Source organism: Mustela lutreola, chromosome 5, assembly GCF_030435805.1.
Source record: "Mustela lutreola isolate mMusLut2 chromosome 5, mMusLut2.pri, whole genome shotgun sequence".
Taxonomy (NCBI): domain Eukaryota; kingdom Metazoa; phylum Chordata; class Mammalia; order Carnivora; family Mustelidae; genus Mustela; species Mustela lutreola.
Window position 1 is genome coordinate 53,619,571 of NC_081294.1, and position 15,667 is coordinate 53,635,237.

General features: G+C 37.6%; 1 protein-coding gene across 2 annotated transcripts in view; it reads left to right on the top strand.

Annotated features, from left to right (window-relative positions):
* Positions 1 to 15,667, top strand: part of HMMR (hyaluronan mediated motility receptor) — a 39,696-nt gene that overhangs the window by 10,216 nt on the left and 13,813 nt on the right. The window contains exons 4-12 of one of the 2 annotated variants that reach the window (XM_059174235.1): positions 541 to 588; positions 755 to 943; positions 2,092 to 2,178; positions 2,268 to 2,368; positions 3,768 to 3,842; positions 3,979 to 4,157; positions 4,597 to 4,745; positions 8,754 to 8,968; positions 12,875 to 12,991. In XM_059174235.1, the coding sequence (XP_059030218.1) occupies positions 541 to 588; positions 755 to 943; positions 2,092 to 2,178; positions 2,268 to 2,368; positions 3,768 to 3,842; positions 3,979 to 4,157; positions 4,597 to 4,745; positions 8,754 to 8,968; positions 12,875 to 12,991 (1,160 nt within the window). The remainder of the gene's footprint in view (positions 1 to 540; positions 589 to 754; positions 944 to 2,091; positions 2,179 to 2,267; positions 2,369 to 3,767; positions 3,843 to 3,978; positions 4,158 to 4,596; positions 4,746 to 8,753; positions 8,969 to 12,874; positions 12,992 to 15,667) is intronic. The other variant, XM_059174236.1, reaches the window with a different exon arrangement.

Below are 15,667 nucleotides of genomic sequence, written 5' to 3' on the forward strand. Positions count from 1 at the left end.
AAATTAGCTGTTTGATGAGGAGCTCCCCTCCATTTGCTAGGTAGGTTGCTGCCTGATTCATGAATCACTTAATGAAGCCAATTAGATCTTTTTTTTTTTTTTTTTTAAGATTTTATTTATTTATTTGACAGAGATCACAAGTAGGCAGAGAGGCAGGCAGAGAGAGAGAGAGGGGAGGAAGCAGGCTCCCTGCAGAACAGAGAGCCCGATGCGGGGCTCAATCCCAGGACCCTGGGATCATGACCTGAGCCGAAGGCAGAGGCTTAACCCACTGAGCCACCCAGGTGCCCCAAAGCCAATTAGATCTTTAAGAAAAAAAAAGAAGGGGGTGCCTGGCTGACTCAGTAGAGTATGCGACTCTTGATCTTGGGTTGTGAGTTCAAGCTGCACATTGGTAGGTAGAGTTTAGTTAAAAAAAAAAAAAAAAAAGAGAGAGAAAGAAAAGAAAGAAGAATTAAACTAATTTTTTTTACAGCTGAAAATCAAATTTGTGATATTTGTGGCATTTAAATTTATCTCTGTTCTTTGACTTTTAAATAGAGGGAATCTCAAAAGAATGATAAAGATTTGAAGATATTAGAAAAAGAGGTAAGCAGTGCTTCAACTTAACTGAAAAATAAATGTATTATAAAATGGAAAGAGTTGGAACACCTGGTGGCTCTATAGGTTAAGCATTGTTTTCATTATCAATAGCATATAGTTATGTTGGCACTGTATTGGTGATTCATTTATTTATCACCTTGTTTCTGTCCAGATTCGTGTTCTTGTGCAAGAACGTGGTGTTCAGGACAAGCGAATCCAGGATCTGGAAGCTGAATTGGAAAAAATGGAGGCCAAGCTAAATGCTGCAGTCAGGGAGAAAACATCTCTCTCTGCAAGTAATGCTTCACTAGAAAAACAGCTTATTGAGTTAACCAGGACTAATGAACTGCTAAAATCAAAGGTATTTGAACCTGACAATAATATTTACTATGGAATAAATTATAAACATTTTTTTTCTTATGTAGTTGTTTGGGAATTTTAGGCTCTAGTTTAGTATTTTTCCTTCAGCAAATGTATCTTAAATGTTAAACTGCTTCCAAGAAGAATTATTATAGTCTTTTTTGTTATGGTACCTGACGTATAAGAGGTGATAAACAAGTTACTTTTGTTTTAATGTCTGACATTTTCTCATCCTTCTTCAAGGTCTCCCCCAGTAAATAAGGCCATTAATAAAACTTACAAAATTTACACCTAGAAGCCACTGTAAAGATCTTTCTCTGAAATAAATAATAGCAGAACAGCAGGGTTCCATCACAAATCCTTTTGGAAATGAAGTGGGAAATGAATAAATTTGTGGACTAACTATATTTAATAGTTAAATTTGTCTATTAGTATTGCCATACTAATAGATCTTAAAGGACATCATATGGTCATCTGCTTTTGTCTGAAATATAAGGAGGCTGTAAATCACTGTTCAGTTTAATAACACTCATATATTCAGGGCCTGTAATGTGCTGAGCTCTTTGATCACAAAGAGAGCGAGGGTGCATAAGAATCAAGCTTGTGGAAGGCAGCAGATTCCTGGACCCCACTGAGGGAGATTCTGATTTGGTAGGCCTGGGGTGGACCCTGTAATCTACATATTTCCAAAGAGATCAGGCAATTCAGATGCATTTTATTAAGTAAGCACACTTGACAGAATCCTCCCCAAGAAGCTTGTTATAGAGGCTTGCAGTGGACTCTGCAGCATGCAGAGATAGGTGACCACCCAAACACTCCCAAAAATAAACCAGAAAGGGGTGCCTGTCTGGCTCAATCTGTAAAGCATGCAACTCCCGATCTCAGGGTTGTGAGTTTGAGCCCCACATTGGGTAGAGATTACTTAAAAATAAAACCTTCCCCAAAAATGAAATAAATGAACCAGAAAGTCACATTAATCAAAGAGAGGGACAAGAACAGTAATAGTGTAAAATCAGTAATCTGGGTGTGGTCAAAGCCTGTTTTTTCTACCAGAGTATAATGTAGGTAAAGAATAATCAATATTTCTGTGATTTTTATATAGGACCTTGTAGAAAATATTTCTGAATTTTTTATGTTTCTTGTACTTAGTTTTCTGAAGATAATAACCAGAAGACTATGAGACTTCTAAGCCTTGAATTAATGAAACTTAGAAACAAAAGAGAAATGAATATAAGGGTGAGTGATATCTTGGTGAGTTTGCTGTGTCTGGATCTGGGGATCTGAATGATCTCTCTTTTCCTAAAACAGATATTTCTGTTGTGTAGAGTATGATGGCTAAACAGGAAGGCATGGAGGTGAAGCTACAGGTCACTCAGAAGAATCTTGAGGAGTCTCAGGGGAAAATAGCACAACTTGAGGGGAAACTGTGAGTGACTAAAAAAGAAAGAAATTATTAAGTGTAACTAACTCTTGATTTTCCTCTCTCACCTTGCTCTTGTTTACCAAGACTAAACCTTCCTTCACTTAACTTACTGCTCCCTGCTTGCCGTTTCTCTTCTTCAACTGAGCCATGATGATTCCCAAGCATTTTATGCTGAAAAGATGTATGAATGTCGTAATTTTGTCTATTTTCTGTATAAATGATGAGGAAAGGCCTCATAATCTTTAGTAGCACCATGAATATACTTCCTGAATATACCTCCATTTGTTGACTATTTCTCTGTTGATCATTATTTGGATTTCCAGTTTCTATTATGAATAAGACTACTATGTATGTCTTTTGTGGACATAGGTTTTTATTTCTCTTGAATAAACATCTAGTATTAGAATTCCTGATCATAGGGTAGTGTAATATACATATAATGTGTTAAAAAACTCAAAAGTGGTTGTCACATTTTACAGTCGTACTTAGCAGTATATGATATAATTCCAGTTCCACTTCCTCTCCAAGGTTTGATATTGTCAGTCTATTTGATTTTAGCCTTTCTAGTAGGTAGGAAGTAATGTCTCATTCGTAATTTTGTTACTATAAGTGTCAAGCTTCTCCTTCTGTGCTCACAGACCATTCATAAAAATCTTTTTATAAGGTGTCTAAATCATTTGCTCATTTTCTAAATTGAATTGTGAGGAGGAGGTAACACATGAGTAATTGGATAAAAGTCAACCTAAAACAAAGGCTTTATATCAATAAAATGCTGTTTTCTACGTGTTGTGGGTTGGGAAGACAGGAAAGCTATAGGGAAGATCATTTCTAACACTTCGGTTGTTATAGGTGATAATTCTCATCATCTTAGCCCTTTTATCAGAATTTATTTGGAAACCTTAAAAAAAAAAAACTTCAGTTTCCTATTTGTATATTTTAAATTGTCAACCTGAGAGGTCACATAAAATAATGGTTTAGAATTTGGATGCTACAGTAGAGCATGTGACTCTTGATCTCAAGGTTGTAAATTTGAGCCCCACATTTGGTGTAGAGATTATTTAAAAATAAAATCTTAAAAATAAAAACAAATGCATTAGGGGCTCCTGGGTGGCTTAGTTGTTGGGCGTCTGCCTTTGGCTCAGGTCATGATCCCAGGGCCCTGGAATCAAGCTCCTGCTCGGCAAGAGGCCTGCTTCTCCCTCTCCTACTCTTGCTGTTTGTATTCCCTGTCTCGTTGTGTCTCTCTCTGTCAAATAAATAAAATCTTAAAAAAAAAAAAAAACCCACATTAAAAAAAAGAATTTGGACTCCAGAAACAGCATATCCAATATGGGAGTATTTGGTACAGATTAAGCATTATGTGTGATTATTGTATTTATTCACATATGCCATTTTTTTTCAGTGTTTCAATAGAGAAGGAAAAGATTGACGAAAAATCCGAAACAGAAAAACTCTTAGAATACATCGAAGAAATTAGGTAATATGAGTAGTAGTTTTTAAATAGACCTTAGTTTGTTGAATAGTGATGAGTACATCATTTCATACTTTCTCAGTTTTCTCATTTTCTCTGTGCTTAAATCATGTGCTGTTCAAAATAATTTGTTTTAATGCAGTTGTGCATCAGATCAAGTGGAAAAATACAAGCTGGATATTGCCCAGTTAGAGGAAGATTTGAAAGAGAAGAATCATGAAGTTATAAGCCTTAAGCAGTCTCTTGAGGAAAATGTTGTTTTACTTTCTAAACAAGTAGAAGACTTGAATGCTAAGTGTCAGCTGCTTGAGAAAGAAAAAGGTATTTAAAGAAATAATAGGTACAATATTTAAGGAAAGTACTGCTATATGAACACATTTTTTAATAATTATGAAAACAACATAAAAATCCTGTTCTCTATGTGAGAATTTTTATCTTTTATAATGTTTGTTCTCTGTTTATTTCAATATATTGCTTGTCTTCATTGAAGTACATGCAGTGGTGCAGTTTTTGACTTCCCCATTAGGTGGCCATTTAAAATGAGAAGATACAGAACCAATTTTCAAGGTTTTATTATAGAATTTATTTATTTATTATGGAATTACTATATTTCATATAGTAAATGATACAAACTTCTGAATTATGTTTTGGCTTTATTTCTTTGCAAATACTTGATCTGTGTAACATGCTAATAGCAGAAAATATGGAAATCTGGTTTCTCAAAGTTAGTATCTAATTTCAGCATTTTTCACTTTTATAGAAGACCTTGTCGAGAGGGATAGAGTACGGACTGAAATTCTAAATTCTGAAATGCAAAACTTAAAGGAGAAACTTACTCTTGAAAAACAGGAACATGAAAAACTACAACAAAAAGAATTACAGATCGATTCACTTCTGCAACAAGAGAAGGTAGTTTACTATAGTATAAGAAAAGAAAACAACTTGTGCTTATTAAGTCATACATTTCCCTGTGTATCAGAAGACCTTTCAATTGTATATGTGCTTCACTCTGACAGTTCTGTTTTTAGAATCTTATCCTGAGTAAGTTGTCCTGTCTATGCTGCAGATTTATCTGCAGAGATGTTTATGACAGGGTTATCAATAATGTGAAAAAATTATAAGCAACTAATGAACCAAAATAAGAAAATTGTTTAAAAATTTTTTCTTGGGGGCGCCTGGGTGGCTCAGTGGGTTAAAGCCTCTGCCTTCCACTCAGGTCATGATCCCAGGGCCCTGGGATCGAGCCCCGCATCGGGCTCTCTGCTCAGCAGGGAGTCTGCTTCCTCCTCTCTCTCTGCCTGCCTCTCTGCCTACTTGTGATCTCTGTCTGTCAAATAAATAAATAAAATCTTTAAAAAAAAATTTTTTTTTCTTGGGGCGCCTGGGTGGCTCAGTTATTAGGCATCTGCCTTAGCTCAGGCGGTGATCATAAGGTCCTGGGATTGAGTCCTGCATCAGGCTCCCTGCTCAGTGAGGAGCCTGCTTCTCCCTTTCTCACTCCCCCTACTTTGTGTTCCCCTTCTTGCTGTCTCTCTCTCTATGTCAAATAAATAAATAAAATCTTAAAAAAAACTTTTTTTTTCTTGTGGGGCACCTGGTTGACTTAGTCAAGCATATGTCTCTTGATCTCAGGATTGTGAGTTCCAGCCCCACCTTGGGTTAAGAAATTACTTAAAAGTAAAATCTTGGGGTGTCTGGGTGGCTCTATCTTTAAGCCTCTGCCTTCAGCTCAGGTTATGATCCCAGAGCCCTGGGATCAAGCCCTGAATCAGGCTTCTTGCTCAGTGAGAAGCCTGCTTCTTTCTCTCTCACTCCCCCTGCTGTGTTCCCTCTTGTGCTGTGTCTCTCTCTGTCAAATAAATAAATAAAACCTTTTTTATTTAATTATTTTTATTAACATGTAATGTATTATTTGCCTCAGGGGTACAGGTCTGTGAATCATCAGGCTTATACATTTCACAGCACTCACCAATTCACATACCCTCCCCAATGTCCATAACCCAACCACCCTCTCCCTGCCCCCTCAACCCCCAGCAACCCTCAGTTTGTTTTGTGAGATTAAGAGTCTCTTATGGTTAGTCTCCCTCCTGATCCCATCTTGTTTCATTTTTTCCCTCCCTACCCCTCCAAACACCCCTACCCTGCCTCTCAAATTCCTCATATCAGAGGATCATATGATAACTGTCTTTCTCTGATTGACTTTAAATATATAAAATCTCTTAAAATAATAATAATAATAAAGTCTTAAAACTAAAATCTTAAAAAAATATGTATTTTCCTGGCACATGTGTTAGATTACTACTTGGGCATTTACAGTTATGTTTTAAAATGGTATCTAAGGGGTGCCTGGGTGGCTCAGTGGGTTAAGCCGCTGTCTTCGGCTCAGGTCATGATCTCAGGGTCCTGGGATCGAGTCCCGCATCGGGCTCTCTGCTCAGCAGGGAGCCTGCTTCCCTCTCTCTCTCTCTCTGCCTGCCTCTCGGTCTACTTGTGATTTCTCTCTGTCAAATAAATAAATAAAATATTTAAAAAAAAAAAATAAATAAAATAAAATGGTATCTAAATGCATGTGAAACAAAAGCAACATTTTTTAAAATCTAGATTACATAAAGAATAAACATATTAGTGGGGCACCTGGGTGGCTCAGTGGGTTAAAGCCTCTGCCTTCGGCTCGGGTCATGGTCTCAGGGTCCTGGGATCGAGCCCCACATCGGGCTCTCTGCTCGGCCAGGAGCCTGCTTCCTCCTCTCTCTCTCTCTCTGCCTGCCTCTCTGCCTCCTTGTGATCTCTCTGTCAAATAAATAAATAAATTAGTTTTTAAAAATAAATAAATAAATAAACATATTAGTGAGAAAAACAGTTCTTTTTTTTTTTTTTTTTTTTTTTTTAAAGATTTTATTTATTTATTTGACAGCGAGAGATCACAAGTAGGCAGAGAGGCAGGCAGAGAGAGAGGAAGGGAAGGAAGCAGGCTCCCTGCCGAGCAGAGAGCCTGATGCGGGACTCGATCCCAGGACCCTGAGATCATGACCTGAGCCGAAGGCAGCGGCTTAACCCACTGAGCCACCCAGGCGCCCCGAGAAAAACAGTTCTTAAAAACCAATGAGCAAAGCATGGAAATTCATTATTCACAGAGGTCAAAATTCAGATAATCTGTAAATATGAAAAGATGTTCTACCTTAGTAATTATCAAAGAAATGGAAAATGGAAATAATTGTTTTTCCCTTATAAGATTGGTACAAATTAAGACATTTGATAATATATAACATGTTAGAGTGGAGCAAATAGATACTCGAATGCATTGATAGGAAATATTGTTGGGCAACCTGCAACAACTGAAGGAATTAAGTAGATCTGTATATACTGACTTAAAGATTTCAGCAATCATTTTTAGGATTTTTTTGTGTGATCTTTACATATGTAATTTATGTTATTTATATATGTATGTGTGTGTGTGTGTGTGTATTTTTTTAAGTACATAAGTGTGTAGGAAAAGACCAGAAGGCATATATACCAAACTAATGGTTATCTCCACATTGAGAAAACATTAAGACTGAGGTGGCATATAATCAGAGGCAATTTTCACTTTACCTGGGTTCTTTTGTTTTTTGTTATTTTTTTCTGCCATCTAATCCTGCAACTGCAGTTATTGTTGGCAGACCTTTCAAATGTTTTTTTGTATCTTAGTATTTAAGATCCTAAGTGCAGGGAGCCCCTGGGTAGCTCAGAGGGTTAAGCCTCTGCCTTTGGCTCAGGTCATGGTCTCAGGGCCCTGGGATCGAGCCCCACATCGGGCTCTCTGCTCAGCAGGGAGATGCTTCCCCCACCCCCACCTCCCCTGCCTGCCTCTCTGCATACTTGTGATCTCTCTCTCTCTCTGTCAAATAAATAAATAAAATCTTTTAAAAAAAAAAAAAAAAAAAGATCCTAAATGCATTGTTAGGAGTATAAAGTGTAGAGAGAATGCTTGTTTACAGGACCCCTGGGATCATGACCTGAGCCAATGGCAGGCACTTAACCAACTGAGCCAACAGGCATCCCTCAATGTATCTGTTTTTATGCCAATACCATACTGTTTTGAGTACTATAGATTTGTAAGAGAGTTTGAAATCAGGGAGCATGATGCCCCCAATTTTGTTCTTTCTTAAGATCACTTTGGCTATTCAGGGTCATTTATGTTTCAATACAAATTTTAGTATTGTTCTATTTCTGTAAAATTTCCCGTTTTGATAGGGAATGCGTAGAATCTATAGATTGCTATGGTTGTATGGATATTTTAACAATATTAATTTTCCAATCCACGAGGACAGAGTATCCCTCCATTTATTTGTGTCTTCTTTATTTTTTATTTTTTAAAGATTTTATTTATTTATTTGACAGATAGAGACCAGAAGTGGGCAGAGAGGCGGGAAGAGAGGGGGAGTGGGGAGCAGGCTCCCTGTGAGCAGAGAGCCTGATGCAGGGCTCAATCCCAGGACCGTGAGATCATGACCTGAGCCAAAGGCAGAGGCTTAACCCACTGAGCCACCCAGGCGCCAGAATTTTTTGACAGTAATGATTTATAGTATAACATTAAAATACATTTTTATACTATTGAAATCACAGTATACCTTTCAAATAGTATCATCAGAGAAAGATAAATGCTAAAATTCAGTTGTAAATTATAATTTTAATTTTACAAGAAATGTGTTGTGGGTGTGCGATACATAGAATAAAGCCTGAAACATTTACCCCAGTGTTAACACGGTGCAGGATATAATCCATGACGACACACAGGTGACATCTGTACTTTTCAAGTTTCTTTGAAGCTCTCGAATTAAGTATTCATACTTTATTATCTGTACTTCTTTTTTGTGCTTAGTAAAAGCCTCAGAAGGCCATTTCATACTATTTCAGTGGTTTTCTGTTTGGATGTAGGAATTGTCCTCCAGTCTTCAACAGAAGCTCTGTTCTTTTCAAGAGGAAATGATGAAAGAAAGGAATCTCTTTGAGGAAGAATTAAAGCAAGCACTGGATGAACTAGATAAATTACAGCAAAAGGAGGAACAATCTGAAAGGCTAGTCAGACAGTTGGAAGAAGAAACAAAATCTCGAGCTGAAGAACTGAAACTCCTAGAAGAAAAGCTGAGAGGGTTTGTATTAATAAGACCTTGTGTCTGATATGACTTCAGATGTTAAAAAGTGTTTTCCAGTACATTCTGTCAGGATACATAGGTCAGTCATGCAAGTAAGTGAGATTAGAATTATTTCACAAATAAGGAATAGAGAGAAGTAAAGTATATCCATAGAATGTTTATGCAAACAAGTATGACAGCCGAAGTCAGAAGCATAGCTTCTTTTTTTTTTCAGGCCAAAAGTTTAAAAGGATGTTAATAAATGGCCAAAATTTGGGGTTCCCTTACTGCTCGTGTGTTGTCTAAAATTATTGGATATCAACATTATAGCAATAACAGATGTAGAAAGAAAACAAAGGTCTGAATCCTACCTTGAACAAGAAACATTTCTGCTTTTCACCTATGTGTACATTAGTTTATGTTGCATAAGTTGCACCTTTAATTACTGAGTACCTGTGCTCTCAGAAATAGCAATCAAAAAAGCAAAAGAATAGAAAAGAATAACCAAACCTTAGGAAATATTCAAAAATAAGAAATTTAAGAGATCTCAAACTTCTCTTTTTTTTTCTTTTTTTTTTTTTTAAGATTTTATTTATTTATTTGACAGAAAGAGACACAACACAAGCAAGGGGCAGAGGGAGAAGTAGGCTTCCTGCTGTGTAGGGAGCCTGATGTGGGGCTCGATCCCAGAACCCTGAGATCATGACCTGAGCCAAAGGCAGATGCATAATAACTGAGCCATCCAGGCACCCATCTTTTTTCTTTCTTTTCTTTCTTTTTTTCTTTTTTTTTTAAATTTTTCTTTTAAAATTTTTAAAAAATTTTTATTTAGTTGACAGAGAGAGATCATAAGCAGGCAGAGAGAGGGGGTGACGCAGACTCCCCACCAAGCAGAGAGCCCAATATGGGGTGCAGACCCAGGACCCCGAGAACACGACCCGAGCTGAATGAAGGCAGAGGCCCAACCCACTGAGCAACCCAGGCGCCCCTCTTTTTTCTTTTTTTTTAAGTATTTCCCACACCCACTATAGGGCTTGAACTCACAACCCCGAGATCAAGAGTCACGTGCTCCACTGACAGCCAGCCAGGTTTGCCTTGGACTTTGCTTTTAATTCTAATCCCCTATTTTTATTACATTATGCATCCTTCTGCACCACATTATTTAAATTAAAATATCCAGGTTGATTCTTAAGTTCAAGTTCCACCTAAAATAATTGTTATTTTAGTCCTTGGGATTTCCGTACTAAAAATATTTCTAAGAAGGAACCAAGAACTATACATAAGTCCGCAGTATTATAATGTATCTAACAACTGTGTATCTCTCTCCTGTTAACATATTTTTACTACAATCCTTTTTCTGTTTTCTTGTGGTAATCAGAGATAAAAAGGAATATATATATATATATATATATTCCTATATATATATATATAACCTGCTTTTGAGGTGAGCGGTAAGTACCAAAGTGTTATTAGGGGAATTATTCTATGCTGGAGCCAGGCTCAAGGAACAGGCACTTTAAGAAACTGAGTAGATGGGGCGCCTGGGTGCCTCAGTGGGTTAGGCCGCTGCCTTCGGCTCAGGTCATGATCTCAGGGTCCTGGGATTGAGTCCTGCATCGGGCTCTCTGCTCAGCAGGGAACCTGCTTCCCTCTCTCTCTCTCTCTCTGCCTGCCTCTCTATCTACTTGTGATCTCTCTCTGTCAAAAAAAAAAAAAAAAGAAAAGAAACCGAGTAGATGATGTCAGTTTCGGGGAGGAAAGAATGTTGAGACAATCATTTATGCAAACTCAAGGAACTGGGTACAGAGGTCAGGAGATAAGGATTTTATTGCTGGATCTGCTAACCAGCTCTGTGATCCTAAGCAAGACAATTCTAATTTCTTTGATTTTCTATTTCATTAGACACAAAATTAAGAGGTTTTAATGAGGGCACCTGGGTGGCTCAGTGGGTTAAGCCGCTGCCTTCAACTCAGGTCATGATCTGGGGGCCTGGGATCGAGTCCCGCATCGGGCTCTCTGCTCAGCAGGGAGCCTGCTTCCCTCTCTCTCTCTCTGCCTGCCTCTCTATCTACTTGTGATCTCTCACTGTCAAATAAATAAATTAAAAATCTTTAAAAAAAAAAAAAAAAAAGAGGTTTTAATGACATGCTCTCTAAAGTCCCTTCCAGCCTGGAAATTTTAGAAGCATAAGAAAAAACTAAGAAAATTGAAAGTGATTTCTCTATGGGACAGGAAAGAGAATATTTTTGTCATAAATCCTATACTACTATGTGATTGCTTTCGGCTATTGCTGTATATACTTTTGAAATCCCATACTCATTATAGAAGGAATTTGATGAGGAGAGATGGGGTTACCAAGTGATCAATCTTAAGGAGGGCGCGTGTTTTGCTGAGCACTGGATGTTATATGCACCTAATGAATCGTTGGACACTACAACAAAAACTAATGATGTACTATATGCTGGCTAATTGAACATAATAAATAAATAATTTTAAAAAAATTTTTTTAAATAATTTTTTATTTTATTTATTTGACAAAGAGAAACTAGGCAGAGAGGCAGACAGAGAGGAGGAAGCAGGCTCCCTGCGGAGCAGAGAGCCCGATGCGGGGCTCGATCCCAGGACCCTGGGATCACAACCTGAGCCGAAGGCAGAGGCTTTAACCCACTGAGCCACCCAGGCACCCCAATAATTTAAAATTTTTAAAAAGGAAGCAATTTGAGGCTCCAGAGTGGCTCAGGTCATGATCTCAGGGTCCTGGGATCTTGAAGCCGACATCAGGCTCTCTGCTCAGCAGGGAGCCTTCCCCACCCTCCCTCCGCCCCAACCTGTCTCTATGCCTATTGGTGATCTATCTCTGTCAAATAAATAAATAAAATCTTTAAAAAAAATAAAAAAGGGAAGGAATTTGATTAGCTGTTTATTTTCTGTGTCTCACAGCCTATAAATGAATAATAATCTACCAAATGACTTATTGAATCTTTAAGTAATAATTTATTATGAAGATTACTGGAATAAATCTATATAGTCCTAAAAACTCTCTTCTTTTCTTTTCTTTTTAATTTTTCAAGATTCTGTTTCTTTATTTGACAGAAAGCACATGGGAGGGGCAGCAGCTGGCAGAGGGAGAGGAAGAAACAATGCAGGGCTCAATCCCAGGACCCTGGGATCATGACCTGAGCTGAAGGCAGACACTTAACTGACTGAGCCACCCAGGGATCCCTATGAACTTTTTTCAAAGAAATACCAAGTGAAGTTAAAGACACTTAGTATTTCTTAAATATTTAAATGCAGGGACCTTTTTCAATCCAAGTGTTTTTAACTGGTAATTTTTCTTTAGTTTTGGTTGCTGTTAAGATTGTTTTAGTCTTTTTACCCTACCTTCTTCAAAAAAGAATGTTTTAACTATTTATATAAGTACATGTAATATTGAAAGATAAATTTAGAAATGAATAAATTAGGATAAAAACAAAAGTAAGATAAGGGGGAAGGAAAGATAAGATGAGGCCAGAAGAGAAGTTAGTGCATAAGTAAACATGCTATTAGAAGCAGACTGTAGGGGCACCTGGGTGGCTCAGTGGGTTGAGGCCTCTGCTTTCGGCTCAGGTCATGATCCCAGGGTCCTGGGATCGAGCCCCACATCGGGCTCTCTGCTGGGCAGGGAGCCTGCTTCCTCCTCTCTCTCTGCCTGCCTCTCTGCATACTTGTGATCTCTGTCTGTCAAATGAATAAATTTAAAAAAAAATTTAAAAAAAAAAAAAAAAGAAGAAGAAGCAGACTGTAAAGTTAGATCTAAGCTATCCAGTAGTGGATACAAAGATGCAGACTTTGGACACATGATTCACAGTATCAAAAGGTAAATACTAATCCCTTCCTTAGAATAATGATTTGTAATTAGTGTTTTATCTTTTAATTGTTCCCTAGGAAAGAAGCTGAACTGGAAAAAATTAATGCTACTCACAGTCAGACTACCCTGCTTTTAGAGGAGAAGTATGATAGTACAGTGCAAAACCTTGGAGACGTTACTGCTCAGTTTGAAAGGTATTTTTCTCGGGAGCCGGCACTCTCAAATATAATATGAGTGGGGAGGCATGTTTAGCGAAATCTGAAAATATAACCACACTAATAGAGGCATTGGTATTACTCTAAATTCTATAATTCCCAGCCATAAATGGGCATTTAGGATTATTACCAGGTAATCTTACTATGCATACAAATTTCCTTTCCTGCCATTTCCATCAAATTTCATGTACTCTCGGGCGCCTGGGTGGCTCAGTGGGTTAAGCCGCTGCCTTCGGCTCAGGTCATGATCTCAGGGTCCTGGGATCGAGTCCCGCATTGGGCTCTCTGCTCAGCAGGGAGCCTGCTTCCCCCCTTCTCTCTCTGCCTGCTTCTCTATCTACTTGTGATTTCTGTCAAATAAATAAATAAAATCTTTAAAAAAAAAAAAAAAATTTCATGTACTCTCAAACCACTGGCACTTCTGTCTTACTCTCCTGACACCATCTTTTTCCTCACAAAGAATTTTTAAGGTTTTATCTCCTCATTACCAAACCTGTAAACACACCTGCATTTATGCTTACTCATCATCTCACCTATTACAGGAGGAGTGTTCAGTCTTTTAGCCTTCAGTAACATTATTCCATTTGTCCTTTTCAACTTTTCTACTGAATTTGTCTCAATAAGTAGAAAAAAATGTTAATGTGCATTTATCTTTAAAATACATAAATTTGGAGCACCTGGGTGGCTCAGTCATTGAGTGTCTGCCTTCTGTTTGGGTCATGATTCCGGAGTCCTGGGATCAAGCCCCTCATCAGGCTCTTCTTCTCCCTCTCCCACTCCCCCTGCTTGTGTTCCTTCTGTCTCTGTGTGTCTCTCTCTGTCAAATAAATAAATAAAATCTTAAGAAAATAAAATAAAATACATAAATTTTAGGGGCATCTGGGTGGCAGTTGGTTAAGTGACTGCCTTTGGCTCAGGTCATGATCCTGGAGTCCCAGGATCCCGTCCCGCATTGGGCTCCCTGCTCAGCGGGAGTCTGCTTCTCCCTCTGACCCTTCCCACTCTCTTGTGCTTTCTCTCTCTCATTCTTTCTCTTTCAAATAAATAAATGAAATCTTAAAAATAAAATACATAAATTATAGGGGCATCTGGGTGACTCAATCATTTAAGCGTCTGACTCTTCATTTTGGCTCAGGTCATGATCTCAGGGTAATGAGATAGAGTCCCGTGTTCAGCAGGGAGTCTGCTTCTCTCTCCTTCTCTCTGCTTCTCTCTCTCTCCCTCTTCCCCGCCCTCTACCCCTCCCCCACTAGCATACTCACTCAAATCTTAAAAATATATATTTATATATAATATATTTATATATAAATATATTATAATATATTTATATATAAATATATATTTTAAAATTTTGTATATATAAAAAAATACTTAAGCTTTAGGGGTCCCTGGGTAGCTCAGTCTTTTAAGCATCAGACTCTTGGTTTCAGCTCAGGTCTTGATCCCAGGGTCATTAGATCAAACCGCACTTCAGGCTCTGTATTCAAGATGTGATCTGCTTGAGATTCTTTCCTTCTTCCTTTCCCTGCCTCTCTATCTCTTCCTCACCTCCCCACCACTCACACACATTCTCTCTCTCTCTCTCACACATAAATAAATAAAATCTTTAAAATACATAAATTATATTAATTCCTTTCACTCCTCCACTTCCTTTTGCAGCTATCCAGTAACACCTCTCACTCACAACACCCTTCTTAATCCAAAATTGTACTCATCTTTATAGATTGTCTTGATAGAAGATTATATCTACTGTATCCATTTCCTCACTTCCTATTCTATCTACCTACTTCCCTTTTTAAAAAAATTTTTATTTCGGGGGAAACTATAAATTTCAGGGATAATTTAAGAAATTTGTGTGCATCTCACACCAAGAGCATATTGATACAAACATTTTTATTATATTTAGAGCATTTTGGAATGAAGTCTCTTTTTCTTATATCTATTTTAGTATATTTAATAAACACAAATGATATACAACACATAAATTATAAAACATAAAGATAAAATCAACATGTATGAGTCAGGGGCACCTGGGTGGCTCAGTGGCTTAAGCCTCTGCCTTCGGCTCAGGTCATGGTCTCAGGGTCCTGGGATTGAGCCTCACATCAGGCTCTCTGCTAAGCAGGAGCCTGCTTCTGCCTCTCTCTCTGCCTGCCTCTCTGTCTACTTGTGATTTATCTCTCTGTCAAATAAATAAATAAAATATTTTTTTAAAAATGTATGAATCAATAAAAGACAACCAAACCAGTAAGCCAAAACATTTCAACAATTTGGTATTATATAGGGGTTCTACTACTATCCCATCTGGCTGCTTTCCACCAACAAATAACACCATTTAAAGCATACATTAACAATTTCCTCACTTTTTTCCTGTGTCTAATTTTATAGCATGTGTCTCCATACAAATATATTTTATAATTTTGCCTTTTTCCTGAATCTTGCCAAAAAATGTCATTATGCTCTATGTCATTTCCTGAGACTTGTCTTTATATTCTGCAATATGTATGTTTCAAGAATTGAGTCACATTATTGACTGAGGTTATAGTTTGTTCATAATAACTGCTGTAGAATATTTGATTTTATTAATATAATTTACCCATTCTGACTTTGGGCTTTTGGGTGGTTTTTCATTTCTTTTATTATTTATTTCATTTT